The sequence below is a fragment of the Crinia signifera genome, chromosome 7 (assembly GCF_055691185.1).
Source record: "Crinia signifera chromosome 7, ASM5569118v1, whole genome shotgun sequence".
In the NCBI taxonomy this organism is placed as follows: Eukaryota; Metazoa; Chordata; class Amphibia; order Anura; family Myobatrachidae; genus Crinia; species Crinia signifera.
Genome location: NC_139223.1, coordinates 146,547,661 through 146,565,246, shown reverse-complemented (window position 1 = coordinate 146,565,246; position 17,586 = coordinate 146,547,661). Strand labels below are relative to the sequence as shown.

The 17,586-nt window shown below is 40.0% G+C and overlaps 1 protein-coding gene across 6 annotated transcripts in view; it reads right to left on the bottom strand.

Annotated features, from left to right (window-relative positions):
* The window catches only part of LOC146020648 (sodium channel protein type 2 subunit alpha-like), a 203,990-nt gene that overhangs the window by 140,390 nt on the left and 46,014 nt on the right, over window positions 1-17,586 (bottom strand). For all 6 annotated transcript variants that reach the window (XM_083153915.1, XM_083153913.1, XM_083153912.1 and 3 more), the window contains exons 3-5: window positions 10,237-10,354; window positions 1,281-1,371; window positions 1,061-1,189 (exon numbers count right to left, since the gene is read on the bottom strand). In XM_083153915.1, coding sequence (XP_083010041.1) covers window positions 1,061-1,189; window positions 1,281-1,371; window positions 10,237-10,354 — 338 coding nt within the window. The remainder of the gene's footprint in view (window positions 1-1,060; window positions 1,190-1,280; window positions 1,372-10,236; window positions 10,355-17,586) is intronic.

Below are 17,586 nucleotides of genomic sequence, written 5' to 3'. Positions count from 1 at the left end.
GAACCTCAAGAACACCCAACCTGTAGAGGATGTCCGTATTATTAAAAACAGGCTTCTCCTCTTGGGAAACTAATTTTCGAAATTCCTGGAAACAGTTTTCATTTTGAACAACATAAGAGCGTAAAAAGAGAAAGAGACCAGTCAAATTAATCCCATTACATGGTTCAGCATTAGGCCAAAGTTGTCCTTAAACTGATACTGCATGCTTCGTGAGTTTATCTTTTTTTTTCAATGCCAACTCACCAATGTGCCTTATATCCCTTATGTCTTAATCACTGGTTAGAAGACGCCAGGGATTGGGTTAGAGGAAAATCTTTAAAATGTTACTCAATATGCTGAATAAAAATATTTAGCGTATTATCTGATAAAGTACAATGTACTGTATATGCTCATCTGTTCTTTATTGTCACAATAGATTAGTTTATTTGCCATAGTAGTCTATGGTTCTCCCCTCGACTGTTTGCTGTCATGAAATTAAAAATGGCCATCATACTTTAAATCTTTGTTTATCAGTTCAACTATTCTTTTATTATGGTAACAGCTTTGCTCTGACTTTTCAGTAATAAAAAATAGCTACAGAAGTAGTCACACATAGTGGGAAATTTAATAGGATGAGAGATTCAGAAAGTGAGAGATTTGGTAAGAAATCTCCAGGTTTTTCTTTTTTTTTAAAGCGGCAATCATTTACACTTCAAAATGAAACCGGTTTTGCCGTGTAAATGATTGCCGCTTTAAAAAAACAAACAGGAGATTTCTTACCAAATCTCTCAATTTCTGAATCTCTCATCCTATTAAATTTCCCCCATAGATTCTTATGGTAACGAAAACTGATGGAACACTGAAGGTGCTTTAATCAACGAGACATGAATGCATATATCGGTGCTCAATGTTTCAAACAGCTCAATGTCATATAAGCTTTCGTTATCCATAAATGACATCACTATTAATCCATGCCTATAGCAATTTTAGTATAAATGTCATTAAAGCAAATATCTAATCACACCTCACGGAAGTGGAATATACAGTAAATGAGTCCTAAGAAAATAAAAGAGATACTTACGCCATAGTGATGACACTGAAGTCGAGCCAGTTCCATGGGTCCCGCAGAAAAGTGAAATTTTCTAAGCAAAAACCTCTTGCCAGAATTTTTACTAGAGATTCAAATGTATAAATCCCAGTGAAGGTATATCTGTAGTCAATAATGAGATCAACTCACATTGGGTTACAAGATCACATTCTTAATGAAAACACAGTATAGGACAATCTCGTGTGTCACTTACTCTACATTCTTCGTCCATTCCGGGGGGTTACTCATGGTCATGAACACGCAGTTGGTCAAAATAGTGCACATAATGAGCATGCTGAATAATGTAAGTTACGGTTAAGGAAAATGACAGGATGCGTGTAGATATTACATGCAAATGTCACTTTTGCTGCATAGTTATGATAAGATCCAAATGCACTAACTTTCACTAGAGAGTGGACTTTTTCTAAATTAAAAATCTTTAACTGACTACCAGGAGCTTAATTCCAATCCAAGCAGATGACCCTGTGCAGTCTTGGCAACTTACATTTAAAACAGAATTAACATTGAATTCAAAACATGCTATGTTTTGCCTTTAATATTATTTTTAGGTCCAAACCAATTGCAAAAGACGTAAATCCAATTGTAAATCTAGCTACTAGTGATTTTCCAGAAATCCCCAAAAGTGGATATTGGGCCTGATTAAGAGTTGATCATAAATGCAAAATCTTTCTCAAATGGGCAAAACCATGTGCACTGCAGTTGGGGAAAATGTAGCATGTGCAGAGAAAGTTAGATTTGGGTGGGGTGTGCTCAAACGGAAATCTAAATTGCAGCGTAAAAATAAAGCAGCCAATATTTACCCTGCACATAAACAAAATAACTCCCCCAAATCTAACTCTCTCTGAGCATGTTACATTTGCTCCACCTGCAGTGCACATGGTTTTGCCCATTTGAGAAAGATTTAGCATTTGCGATCCTTAATTAGGCCCTTAGTTCCCTAAAAGTATTAACTTAATTTTGGAAGCATACGCCGACATTTATGGTCTCAGTAAAGGTGACAAAATCAAAATCAATAACAAAAAATAACAAACTCAAAAATCAATAAAAAAATCTAGATTCTTACATTTTGGCACATAACCAGGCACATTATTTGTTAGAAATTCTGTAGTCCAACCTAAATGCCACCATCAAATCATGTCTTGCCATGAGAAGATAATTACAGATTGCCTTATTTAAACCATTTTGTTGTGCTGATCTGTAAAAACAGACAAAATAACAAAATATCAAGTATGTAAAGGAAAATAAATTGTTTTATGGAAATCCATTTGTATCAAGCTGAAAATGTCAGCAACAAATGGTAAATTGATTAAAGTTTATCTAGTATCCAGAAAAATAATTATATTTTTTCTAAAATGTTATTGTTCTGCCTGTTGGATATAAAAAATATAGCATCAGCTTCTCTTTAACATTACATTTATAAAAAGTGTGAAGGAAGCGAATAAAGGAGTTTTTTTTAATTGTATATCACTTTATACTCTATACTGAGCAGTCTGGGAATAAAGGCGCCTATTTACCAAGCTTGAAGCAAGATAAAGTGGACAGAGCTGAAATGTAATAGTGTGAAAGAATCAGAAAGCGACAGATTGAGATTTGGTAAGAAATTTTCAGGTTTTTTAAAGCGGCAATCATTTACACTGCAAAATCAAACTGGTTTTGCAGTGTAAATGATTGAAAAAACTGGAGATTTCTTACCAAATCTCCCAATTTCTGATTCTCTCACCTTATTACATTTCACCCAATGTGTCAACCAACCAGCTCCCAACTGCCATTTTTCTCATTCCGTCTATGTTATCTCCATCCACTTCACCTCCATCGAAGGCTTAGTAAATAGACCCCAAATGTTTTAAATGTGACCTTGTAGACAGGAGGTGGGGTGGGGAACAAACATTCTACAGAGTTATGCTGATTTGCAATGCAGTTATACTGTACATGCTATTGTTCTCGACGTTGAAGTAAGTTTTTACAGTAACTTTTCATTTTAAATTACTCAGTCTTGAAAGTATATTGACAAAATTGTTCAAAAATATAAAATACAGTAATGTATGGTTCAATTCAAGGCTGCAAATCAAAAAAATCAGAGGTGACATAGTAGGCAGCGGCGGTGGCTGCAGCACTGATTAAAGATTGCAGGGGGGAGTCGGTCAGTACATATAACTATACATGTAAAGTTATAAGTAATATATGTATTGGCTGCCTTACCCGGATGAGCAACCGCCACAGCATGGAACAAAGCCCGCCTCCAGACTACCATTGTCTAGTTTCACAGGAGTATGGGGTGGGCTTATAGAAGATAGACAGTGGTGGGACAGCTTCAAATACCCGGGTAAGTAAGCCAGCACACATATAACATACTCTTTTACATGTATGTTTTTATGTGCTGACCGGCTCCCCTCCCAGCTCTCATTGGATACAAGGGACTGGCTTGCCCATCTTATATTGGGAAAGATGTATCAAAAATCCCGGTACTTATGTAATATCTGGGCTCCCGTTTTTCTTATGAGACCGCGTCCCCTCGCAGGGCTCGCTGCGCTGGCCACGCTTCGGGCACGGTGGCTCGCTGCGCTCGCCACACTATATAAAATCAAATCCATGCGTAGTTGGATAGTAGGGGTATGAAAAAATGGGGTGCATTTAACATGGGAGCCCAGATAATACATAAGTACCAAAATCCCTTCTAATAAGTGGGGAAGTGTTCACGTGTGATCATAGCAGCCAATTATCTTTTACCTATCATGTAATATACCGTACATGATAAAGGCTATGTAGAAGCTACTGTAAGTGCTTGCTACAGTATAGGTAACTGTTCCACATATCCAGTATTTAGGCTTGATACATCCTCCCAATAGTTCCTGAAGTAATATCAGTTCTGACCAGTTATAAGCTTTTACTTAAAAACTCATACAATTGTTATTTTTTATAATATATATGTAATAATTGCAGTTCCCCTTAATAGTAGCGTAGTGACTGATGTCAGGTGTGCAATAGAGATATGTATATGCTTTAGCCAAGAATCACACATAGAACATTTACTTTAAACTCTACATATTCTCCAGTTCTTTAATGTTTACTGTACATGGTTTAATTTATCTCTACGGGCTGAGGGCAATTTCCAATGCTCCTCGGCTAGAGCTAGGCTTGGGTGTGCTTCTTTGTTTTAGATTATAATGTGCTTCTGCTCTCTATTGAAATATTTATATTGTGCTAATAATGTTGGAATATAGAGGAAGCTGTCCCATTAACAGGCCAATCAGTCCCAAAAGGCCAAATCAACCAATCCATTAAACATGCTTGTAAGTGCATGGTTAGCAAATCAAAGGGGATTATTCTAGTTCACTCGCAAAGGCACAATCACTCTCTTATGGACAAAAACCATATGCACTGCAGAGTTAAGGTGCCCATACACGTTGCGATTTTAACATGCGTTTCGAACTTTTAAAGTTTAAAACACATCGCTTTGGTTAAAATCGAACCGTGTACCTGCGGCCATGCGATGCGTGTTCCCGTGGGTACAATATTGTATAGCACAAAAAGTATCTGCAGGCAGTACTTTTTGTGCTACATCGCATCAGTTTTGTAGTACATGCGATGCTATGCGATGTCCATTCAGAGACTATTCTTTAAAAAAAAAAAAGAGGCATCGCATCCGCACAGTACAGTACATCGCATCCCCTACAAGTACCAAAATCGCATGGCACAATGAAGTACAATACGCACAGCACCTAAAAATCGCAACGTGTATGGGCACCTTTAGATTTGGGTGGGGTTTGTACTTCACACTGATATCTATGTTGCCGTGTAAAAATAAAGCAGCCAGTAGTTACCCTGCACAGAAACAATAAAACACCCAAATCTAACTCTCTCTGCACATGACACATCAGCCCCACCTGCAGTGCACATGGTTTTATCCAATAGAGAGTGATTGTGCCTTTGCGAGTGAATCAGAATAACCCCCAAAGTGTAGAGTTTTACGTTGTGGTCCTCTATTATATAAATAAAAAAAATAATACAATTTTTTTTGGGGTGCTATATTTTTTGGGGGAAGGTGATCAATCTACAGTATTTATGGACAATTTATTTATGAATCCATACCCCAGAGGTAATGGTTCCTTTTCTGGAACCTGGCACCCAGAAAAATGCAAAGAGAGAGTATTTTTAAATCTGCTTTAACCCCTTCCCGACGTTTGACGTACATTTACGTCATGGTCGGGATGTACTTCCCGACACATGACGTAAATGTACGTCATGACTTTAAACTGTCACCGCGTCTATAGACGCGGTGACAGAGGGACGATGTCTGCTGTCCCTGACAGCAGACATCTTCCCTCATTGCCTAGGGGGGGCACCGATGCCCCCCCCCTCAGCGATCGCTGCGATTGGCTGTTCAAACGTGAACAGCCAAAAGCAGCGTTTACTGTGTTAGGTGTATAATTTTGACTCTGCTGCCCCCTAGTGTCCAAAAAAAACAAAAGGAGTTTGAAATAATGATTAAAACATAAAGTAGACATATGATCTTTGTTAGTTATGAACTATTTTGAGTGGTATGATTATTTGTCTCACAAGCAGAAAATTTAACATTTTGCAAATTGCAAAATGTTCAATTTTTTTACGACATCTTGGTATTTTTCACAAAAAAAAAGACTGTATCGACCAAAATTTACCACTAACTAAAAGTACAATGTGTCACGAGAAAACAATCTCAAAATCACTGGGATAAGTAAAAGCAAAAAAAAGTTATCCCCACTTAAGTGATACATGTCAGATTTGAAAAAAAGGCCTCTGTCAGGAAGGCAAAAACAGGCTGCGTCGGTAAGGGGTTAAACCTAAAATACAACTTGCCTAATATGAACAATATTCAAAATCTATATGTTAAATTTTCAGTTTATCAGAACTAAAAATATTTGCAATTGCTGGAGAGTATTTTCCTACGGAAACTAGATTTCTTGTTTATTGAACGACAGAGACATTATTAACTGATAGAACCGATATCAGAAATGAATATCTTCTACTACTCAATTCATATAGCATACTAAACCCTGAAAGGTCCATCACAGGTGTATGGGTCATTGGGTCAACAAGAGGAAGGTCGACATGCATTAGATCGACCACTGAAGGTTGACATGCATCAAGGTCAACAAGCGTTTAGGCCGGCAATGGACATGTGCATTAACGTCGACATGGGCAAGGTCAACAGTCAAATTGTCGACATGAGGTTTTCACTTTTTTTATGGAGACTAATAAAGTGCACCGCGTTCCCTCACATGGCTCGCTACACTCGCCATGCTTCGGGCATGGTGCATCGCTACGCTCAGCACACTATTTTATGCTCCCGCCAAGCCTTGTGGATGGTAGGGCATGAAATATCGCGGCGAGTGCTGCGAGCGCGCGAGGGGACGCGGAATACATGTGAAATAATCCGCGTGCGCTCGCCACGCTACAGGCTTGGTGGCTCGCTGCGCTCGCTACACTATATAAAATCAACTCCACGCCGACGTGGATAGTGGGGGTATGAAAAGGTCGGAGGACACGTACCGCCGCCCCTCGCGGGTTCGCGGCGCTCGCCACGCTTCGGGTTGGCATTGATAGTGAGGGTGGGGTTAACAATGGGGTGAATTTAACATAGTAATCACCCATCAGGGTGCCTGTACAATTAAAAATCAGGTCTGATCGCATCGCATGCGATCGGGTCGCATGCGATGCAATCCGATCAATACGATGGCATCAGATGAAAATCGTGGGCGCCATGCTAGGAAACTAGTACCAATAAATGTAAAAAAATTACAATTATTTTAGGGTGCTTTATATTTTTTTGTAAGTGATCAATCTATTTATGGACAATGTATATATGAATCTATACTCCAGAGGAAATGGTTCCTTTTCCGGGACCTGACACCCAGAAAAAGTTTGAAAAATACTGTACTGTGTATCAATGTGATCTTCCACTGGGAAAGTCCCTTATTACTAGCGCTGGCTGGCATGAATAGATGGAAACTACTGGGGTCTATACATGGAAACCTCAATCCTGCCACTTGGAGGTGAGGGGGTATTTTATCTGGAATTGTTATTTAAATATCAAAATAAAAATATAGTTTATTTTGTTAATAAAAATCTTTTTAAATACAAATAATTTGTAACAGATAGCAGGTATCACAGACAGCAGGCATATCCTGCAAGTGATTTACATTTTAATGTCTTCTTCAAGCGAGATTTGCATATTTATGTCATGTACTCTGACCAACAACAGGAAGGAAATACATTTGCATTCCATAGTATTGGTTGACCTTGGGAGAAAGCATTTTATGCAAATACAGTATATTATAGAGTGTATTATACAGAATTACCCACACACCAACTGAAGTTTTGTTCAGCTGTAAAATGTCACCAACTGAAATACTGCACCTCAAGGTGCGATTAAAAATGTAAAGTACTGTACCCGATTCATTTAATTTACCTGATAAATGTTACTTGTTTAAATAATATTTACGTTAACTAATATTATAGGAAAGGTGTTGGTAAAAGCTGTATCTATTTACAAAACAGGTACAGTACCTTACATTTATAGGTGCACATTGAGGTGCAGTTTTTCAGTTGGTGATATTGAAAGGACAAACAGGAAAACTGGTGACTGTTTGTCAGTACAATCAAATGTAAAATATATTTATATATATGGGTCATTCAATGTGACTCACTTTACATCATGTTATTTTTAGAACTTTAAATGCACCACACACAAAAATAAAACTGAAACTGAACAATAATATATAGGGTAGATAGTCATATTGTAATGAATGCTTAGAAGCAGAAAAAAATAAATAAAAAGTACACCACGCAGGGATAAATTTACTAACGCTTCTGTCATTTCGCTATTGCATCCTAGAAAATAATAGACAGACTCTGATTGGTTGCTATGGGAACTGAAGGGAGTTATATATTTAATGAAACCTGCTCTCCTAGTTATTTATAATATGCTTGTTATACTATACACTTCTAATCAGCGGCAGCGAACAGCCCCCACAGGGGGTGGATTTGCCGTATGTCTGCTGGGCCTACTGCTAAACCGGAGATAACTTGTCTGACGGGCCATTAAAGATGTCCATCCCAAAATGGCCACCGCCTCACAGGAGCCAATTATTAAATATGCTAGATAAGACAGTGGCCATTTTGGCAAGGATATTTTTTATGGGACAGGACACAGACAAGGTATCTCTGCAGGTCTACCATACAGCGTCTGAATGAAGAGAGCAGGAGACCCACAGTGACAGTGGCGAGGACCAGAGGGGGGAATCCCCCAACAATGAGCAGGACATGTGGTCCAACAGTGGCACCTGATAACGAGCAAGAGGGGAGGGGGGGGGGCTTTAATTGTAGTTACACCACTACTTACAAGGCCATAAACTTATGATTGATACACAAACAAAAAACTACGATAAATTACTGAAACCTCTGAAATCAACATGAATTAGTCAATGTAGGCATTTTTTACTTCCTGATTAACTATGAAAATGTATTGAATATTTTATCTGTTGATATGGTCTAATTACAAACCAATCCACCTTCTGGCCTACAGGCTCACATCATTCCCAAATAAAGAATAGAGAAATATTAAGCTCCTGGGGGCTTCCTCCTAACCCTATTAACTAAAATGTAATCGTCAGGAGCTGAGTGAACTACATTAAAAAACACAAAGTCAAGTCACATTTTGATGACGACCTCCTACATTTGACAGTGGCAGTGCATAGCCCATGAAGAAAATCACATGTCGTGCACTGGCTTGTTGGGTATAGCTGTCTGTCTGCACATATATGATTCATTGATGTCATGGGTAAAGGGTGGCAGTTTTTATATGACCAAGACTTCCAAGTACTTCCCTGGCCTCTTAATTTCCCACACAATTGAGCCCAATTGAGCATCTGTGGGACAAACTCGATCGTCATGTCCACTCTATTAATACTATGCCACACGCCAACCAGGAGCTGTGAAATCATTGCACTCGGTATGGCTCCATATACTTGTGCCAACCTACCAGCACCTTTTTGAGTCATTTGCAGACCATCTTGCTGCTGTCTCTACTGCTCAAAGCAGATAGTGTGGCTAATAGATGGTGGTCTTGACGGCCTTATGACCCTGTTGATGTAATGCATGTGGACCATATAGTGTCCACCTACTGTCTATTTATCTAGATGCATACTGTAGGTTTATCGTCTGGATACCAGATCCTGCAGAGTAGTAGCTGTTTATTTGAACAAGTAACCACTCTTTACTGTACGTTGTAAATGTTTAAGGTCTCCACCATTCCCTCTTATCTACATACTTTAGATATCTACCTATCGGTCGAGGCAGTGTGCATTTGTCTCTTCTATTACAGAGCCATTCAAGAAAGCCTCTGTTAACTCTGGAACAGGAGAGATATTTCCAATCTGGAGGGATGGACATCAGGGAAAGTGTTACAGTATAATGACTTACAAGGTGGTTAGGTACTGTAGTAATGGTGACATTTTGTAACAGTACCTGAAAAACAGTTATAACAGAAATACTGTAGATCTTTCTTATAGGAAATACATGAAAAGTACTTGCTCCAATGTATTAATTGAGAACAGCTTAATTTAAATGTATTTGAGATTCTATTACTGTATCATTATTAACAAATTCTGTCTTAAAATAAACATAAAAAAATATTGGTAATTGTTTCATAGGCCAAACTATTCTAAAAATGAGTTGATAAAGAAGAGGTTGCAAGACTGAGATAAAAAAACAAAGATCCCTTTTCTTTCTCAAGCGCCCTCCAGTTTAGATGCCCCTTTCCCCAAACAAAGACCCACACAATCCTAGCTTGTAATAAGAGCATCTCCAACATCATTTTATGGCGATTTCATGCAATTACTTCCCAGCCTACTGCAAATTGGGACAATTGTGGGACAGTCCCCTGAAAATTGCTACAGCCCCATCAAAATCATGGCAGATAGGATATGATGTTATACTGTATGGTCCAATTTGTGTCCCTTCATCCGACACATGTATTTAAACATAAAATGAGCAATAACTGGGCAAGGCCATAAAACTGGGCTAATATAATGGGATACATAGTTGCTTATTGCCCTGACAGCTTTTTATGCTGGAATCCAAGGACCAGCTAATTAGCAGAAAAGGATATGAATGTACCAAAATCTTTATTGATATTTTTCTAATAGGATTGAAGGGAGTTAAAATGTACAAGGCAGACGTGGCACTGAAGCGGAAGATTGTCTTCCCTCTATTCAATACCATAAAGGTCTAGAAGAAAAGAAGACAAAGAAGTATTAGTAGAAGCAAACGAACATTAAAAAGATAACAAGAAAACAACGCATCTAAAAGGAAACTTATACATAATCTATATCAGTTGAGCAATTCCACCATAAATGTTTTAAAATTGGGGGGGTCAATTGGTGTGTCAACACTACAATAACAGACCATACCCATGCCTTCTTGTTACAGCTCGGATACAACCAATATAGTTCCAGTACATTTTTGTTTGTGAGTGTTTTAAACCCATGACTTTGCAAACACAATCAGAATGTATGAGTGTTATTAATTAAATGCATACAGTGGGGGAAATGTATTGCGGTCCTTAGTGACCACATTGCGTGTTGGCCGATGACAAGAAAGAAAAGCAGCCAACAGTCTCATACATGTGAAGCTTCTGGCTGCTGATCTTCTATTCCTGTGTTACTCTAGGACAGTGGCCCTTTGCTATGATGTCATTAAAAAGTACTTACTACAAGTCAAGTCACACTTTTAGATAAGGTAAGCGATGAGTATGAGAGGAGTAGCACCTAGTACACCAACCTGTGCAGACTTCACATCAAACTCTAACCTGCTACCTTACCACCACCATTTTCAACACTACAATCATCTGTTATTTCTTAAAATACTGTTTACCAATTCGACCGATGCTTGCCATACACCCAGCCACAAATATTGGTTTTCACAACATTTGCTGCTTCTGTGTTTTTAGTCAGATGTGTTCATGGTAAAATTACAAGCATTTTATAAGTGTAAAAGGAGAATTACATAAAATTTATGCAAAGAGTCAATATTTATGGTGTGTTGACTCCTTTCTTGAAGACCTCTGCAATTTCCCTGGTATGCTGCCATTCAACTTCTGGGCCACATACTGACTAATGGCTGCCCATTCTTGCCTAATCAATACTTGGAGTTTGCCATAATTTGTGGGTTTTTGTTTGTCCATGCACCACTTGAGGCTTGGCCACGTGTTCTCAATGGCATTAAAGTCTGGAGAGTTTCCTGGCCATGGACCCAAAATTTTGATGTTTTGTTCCTGTGCCACTACGTTATCACTTTTGCCTTATGGCAAGGTGCTCTGTCATGCTGATAAAGGAATTTTGCATCACTAAAATGTTCCTGGATGGTTGGGAGAAGTTGCTCTTGGAGGATGTTTTGGTATTCTATATTCATGGCTGTGTTCTTAGGCAAAATTGTGAGTAAGCCCACTCCCTTGGCTGAGAAGCATTCCCACACATGAATGGTCTCTGGATTTATCAGAGATTATGACTTTACCCCAGTCCTCAGCAGTCCAATACCTGTACCTTTTGCAGAATATTAGTCTGTCCCTGATGTTTTTCCTAAAGAGTAGTGGCTTCTTTACTGCCCTTCTTGACACCAGGCCATCCTCGAAAAGTCTTCACCTGACTGTGCATGCAGGTGCACTTACACCTGCCTGCTACTATTCCTGAGCTAACTCTGCGCAGGTGGTGCCCCAATACCACGGCTTAATCAACTTAATGAGATGGCCCTGGCACTTGCTGGACATTCATGTGCAACCTGAAGCCTTCTTCATAACTACTGAACCAATCTTATTGAAGTTCTTGATGACCTGATAAATGGTTGATTGATGTGCAATCTTACTAGCAGCAATATCCTTGCCTGTGAAGCTCATTTTGTGCAAAGCAATAATTACTGCATGCGTTTTCTTGCAGGTAACCAACAGAGGAAGAACAATGACTTTGAGCACCAAACTCTTTTTAAAGCTTCCAGTCTGCTATTCTAACTTAATCAGGATGACAGAGTGATCTCCATCCTTGACTTTGTCAACACCTGTGTTAAAGAGAATATCACTGACATGATGTCTGCTGTTTTTTTGGTGACAAAGCTAAAATGCAGTCATTTTATTATATAGGTGGGGACGGGACAAAAGCTAGATATACTAAATAATGGGGAACAGAAGGCAAACCATTGTGTGTCAGCTTCTGTATGTCAGCGTTTGTCAGTGTATCAGCATTTGCGTGTCAGTGTCTGACAAGGTGCCCTTGTGTCAACTTTCATGTGTCAGTGTCCATGTGTCAGCATACGTGTGTCGGTTTATCAGTGTCTGTGTGTCAGTGTATCAGCTTCCATGTATGTATCCGTGCCTGTCTGTATGATAGTGTGTTAGCATCTGTGCATCATCTGTGTGTGTCAGCTTCCATGTGTCACTTTGTCAGCATCACTGTGTCATTGTATCAGCACACGTCTGCTTGTCCGTGTGTCAGTGTCCAAGTGTCAGGTTATTAGCTTATGTCTGTGTGTCAGTGTCTGTGTCAGTGTATCAGCATGTGTCGTTGTATCACTATCTGCCTGCGTGTTCATGTTTCAATGTCTATATGGTAATTTATCAATGTTTGTTTGACACATGCAGAAGTTTGGTTTTCTTTAAATATTTGAAGCATGCAGGTGCAGGTAGAACCTATCAACCTATTTCGGTGGCATCACAAGTTGGACAGAAGTTGGCTGGTCTGATGAAAAAAGTTGGTTAGGTGGTGTTTTTATGGTCGGTTAGTCATTTCGATGATTGGAGGAAAGTTGGTTTGATGTATGGCCAGTTTTAGTTTAATTTTGAGATTGAGAGGAATGACAGTACTCATGGAAATCTATCAGGCTTCTGTGCTGAAATGTGCATGTAAGCACAAAGTGAGTCATATTGTAATTATATAGCTACGATCGAAGTGTGATGTAAAGGAAACAGAATGGCGTAAAAAGGTGTGCACCGTAATGATGCCACGTTGATGCTAAGGTATCTTTGCACTACCACTGTACTCCTTCATAATTCACATAGCATTTCAATTGGGAAGATTTGCACAAAAGTAGAAAAAAATCTAAAAACCAAGAAACAGATTAGCAAAAAAGTTACCGATTTCAATACGACATCAAAGTCAAACTGTATGATAGTCATTGTTGCGGCTGAGTTTTTGTGGCACAAATTTACTGGACAAGAAGGACGCAAGGACCTTTACCCTGTTGCAACTGTCCCAGACCTGGTACCCGGGCACCGGATTGGTGACTATTAATGCAAATATATGCGTGACCTGCTTAAAAACCAGTTCTGATACCTATGCTGGTAACTGTTCCTGTTGCATCTTGTTGTCTGGAGCTTCTTTCATTTTGAATATCGTCTGTTTTTATGTATGTTGTTTTGTCTGTATTAAAACTGGCTTCACTATTATAAGCCCTCCTTCTTTTGCATATTTTGGAGCATCATATCCATCATATGCGGCTTGATTGTTGATGTGAAAGCATGATGGAACTTCCCATGTGACAATGGAAGTATAACCTTATGTTTTTATCTACCACACCTTCATAATATTGCTAATTACAATTCTTTTCTCCCCTTGGGGTGCCGTTTGAAGCCATATCTCCCTTTTCTGTTTACATTGTTGCGGCTTGTCCGCAAGACTCATGTAGCTACAAATGTTAAATCACGTTTGTTTGTAACTGATCTCAGCATTATACTGTATGTACAACATGACTTGCCACGCATTGCCACATTGTTAGTCAACACAACACTGAGCAGTCATAATGTTCTATGCTACGTTCTGCCGACTGAGCTGTGTATGAGTCAGCATCAGCTATATGCATGCAAGATTCATCCGCAAACTGAATTCTCATTGAATTCTCTGTCAGCCTCACTACAGCCACAAGAGCTTGAAAATTCAGCTAAAAATATACCAATGACATTTATAATGTATAACATAAATGTTGTTTAATGGCCCACATTATATACAGTACACAAGTGTATACACAGTATACACTTACTCATTAACCACTCGATATGTTGGTCCTCACATCACAGCTGGGTAGGCATTTCGGTACTTGTGTATTATCACGGCGCACATCGCATCGCAGACCATAAGGCATGCGATGGTCGCGCGATGTTCCCCAATGTTATACAATGTTAAAATTGTATGGCATTGTATATGGCATACAATGCCATACAATTCGATGCGATTATAAATTGTAGAAGCACCCTAATGGGTGCTTACAATGTTAAATGCACCCCCACGCCACCCCCACTATGAACGTGAACCCGAAGCGTGGCGAGCGCAGCGAGCCCGCGGGGGCGGCGGTACGCATCATCCGACCTTTTCATACCCCCACTATCCACGTCGGCGTGGAGTTGATTTTCACGGCGCCCCCGATATTTAGTCGCACGATTTTTCATCGCATCGCATGCCATACACCCGATGCATTGCGATGCGATGTAAGCCCCCTATATGATGTTAAATTGTATAAGCACCCTAATGGGTGCTTTTAAGCACCCTAATGGGTGATTACAATGTTAAATGCACCCCCACGCCACCCCCCAGTATGAACGTGAACCTGAAGCGTGGCGAGCGCCGCGAACCCGCGAGGGGCGGCGGTACGCGTACTCCGACCTTTTCATACCCCCACTATCCACGTCGGCTTGGAGTTGACTTTATATAGTGTGTCGAGCGCTTCAGGTTCACGTTCATACTGGGGGGTGGCGTGGGGGTGCATTTAACATTGTAATCACCCATTAGGGTGCTTAAAAGCACCCATTAGGGTGCTTATACAATTTAACATCATATAGGGGGCTTACATCGCATCGCAATGCATCGGGTGTATGGCATGCGATGCGATGAAAAATCGTGCGACTAAATATCGGGGGCGCCGTGATAATACACAAGTATCGGCATTACTGCTGCAAGTGGATATGCATTCGGCGAGTCAATGTAGGCACGCCAGATGCACCTATATATGTGCAGATATAGTGAGCATTAATTGTGCTGCAGGGCCAAGGTTATGTCCTTATGAATGACTTCGTTCACAAACATATCAGGTGCAGATGTATTAACCCTGGTAAAATTATAAAGTGGTGACTATGGGCCTTATTCTGATCTGAGCTCAGTACAAATTTGTTCTTAAAATGGGCAAAACCATGTGCTCTACAGGTGGGGCAGATGTAACATGTATAGAGAGAGTTAGGTTTGTGTGAGTTATTTTGTTTCTGTGCAGGGTAAATACTGGCTGCATTATTTTTACACTGCAATTTAGATTTCAGTTTCAACACACCCCACCCAAATTTAATTCTCTTTGCACAGGTTACATCTGCCCCACCTGCAGTGCACATAGTTTTGCCCATTTTAAGAACAAATTTGTACTGAGCTCAGATCAGAATAAGGCCCAAAGTGGAAGGTCATAATGCACCAGCCAATTAGTGTGTTTGAAAAATGACAGATGGATATAGTTCTCACATTCTACTTTATCTCTGCCTTATCACCAATGTATCACTTTTCCAGACTTAATAATATCAATAATAATAATAGTAATAATTATGTTATTTATATAGCACTTTTATCCTAATAGGAGTCAAAGTGCTTGCATTAGCCTTTTACAACACAAAATACAAAACAAACAAAACAAACTTAACAAGGGACATTAGTGAAATGCTTGGGTGAACAGGAAAGTCTTGAGTCTATTTTTTAATGTTTCCAGAGTGGAAGCTTCTTGACCTGAGCGGGGAAGTGAGTTCCATAGAGTTGGAGCCACAGCGCTGAAAGCTCGTCCCCCAGATGAATTCATGGAAATTCTAGGTACTGTTAGTAGTCCTTCATCAACCGACCGCAGTAATCGAGTGGGGCAATAAAGGATCAGAAGCTGCTTCAGGTACCTTGGGTCCTGGTCATCTAGAGCTTTGAAAGTTAGTAAGCCAATCTTGAAAATGATTCACCATGTTATAGGCAGCCAGTGAAGGGAGTACAGAATGGGTGTTATGTAGCTAGAACGGGGCTGACTGGTTAATACCCTGGCAGCTGTATTTTGTACCATCTGCAAGTGGTGCAATTCTTTTGCTGTGAAACCAAGGTAGAGGGCATTGCAGGTGCAATTATACAAATGTACTAAATTACTTTAGGTAGATCTTCTGAGGGAATTAATGCTTGATTCTGACTATATTCCTTAGATGATAGAATGGGAATTTAATTGTGGCTGATACCAGATGTTTAAGTGTCAAGCCACTATCCAAGACAACAAGATTCCGCACATGTTCCGTATTTTGAAGTTCTGCACCCCCAAGTGTAAGTGTTGGTTGGCTCTTCTGTAGTCTTGCCCTGTGACCTATCATAAGCACCTCTGTTTTATCAAGGTTCAGTCACAGCCAACTGGCACTCATCCACTCCTGGAGCTCAGCTAGTCATTAAAGGTTGTTATTGGGTTCTCAGTACCTGGAGCAAAGGACAGGTATAGTTGTGTATCATCTGCATAGCAGTGGCAAACCAGGCCATGACGTCTGATTATTTCACCCAGTGGTAGCATGTAAACAGCAAAAAGTATGGAAGATAATTTGGAACCCTGTGGGACACCACATGGAAGTGGCCCTGGTGAGGACGAATACACTCGAGATGAAACTCTCTTTGACCTACCAGTGAGAAATTATTTGAACTGTGCCATCCAACCCACAGAAATTTTTCATGCGTTGAATTGGAATATCATGGTGTACGGTATCAAAAGCTGCTGAGAGATCCAGAAGGATTAAGACTGAGCAGTCAGCTTTTTCTCTTGCCATCAGAAGATCATTAAGCACCACCTAATAAAGTGTCTGATGTAAGGGGGTGGACATTTTATGAGAGCTTTTTGTTTCATTATCAGGAGCCAGCCAGGAGGAGAGCCGGGACCACAGACAAGTAGATCTACGGGTCCCAGGCGCCCACACTTACTCAGCACCTTCCCGCGACCGCAGGGTCTGCGGGGCTTTTGTTACGCCACTGGGGAGAGGGCTTAATCAGGCTGCAGGCATGCTGGTTTGCAAAGCTTCTCCACTGTATGGAAATGCTGAGCTGGCCTATTGTTAGCTGCTCTGATCTCATTTAACAGGAACTCTATTTTCTTACGAGTGATTGTTGATTGATATTCTCCAGTATGTTTCATTAGTTTTTAGTTATCTTCTACCATGTTCAACAACCATCTTTCAAGTGTACAACCCCTTTTCTTGAGTTCACTCACACCTTTGTCAAACCAAGGGGCTTGACGGCATGGTGTATGGGGTCGTATACGCACAGGGGCTATAATAGCCATTCTAGCTATCGCATCTCTGTTATAGTAACAGACTAGGGAACAAGGACCTTCACAGACCCTCATTACTGCAGAGAGATTCTGGTTTGCTGCAAGAGTCTGCAGAGTCATACTCCTCCTTTGGCAATATCTGGTCAACCAAAAAATATTAGATAGTTTTT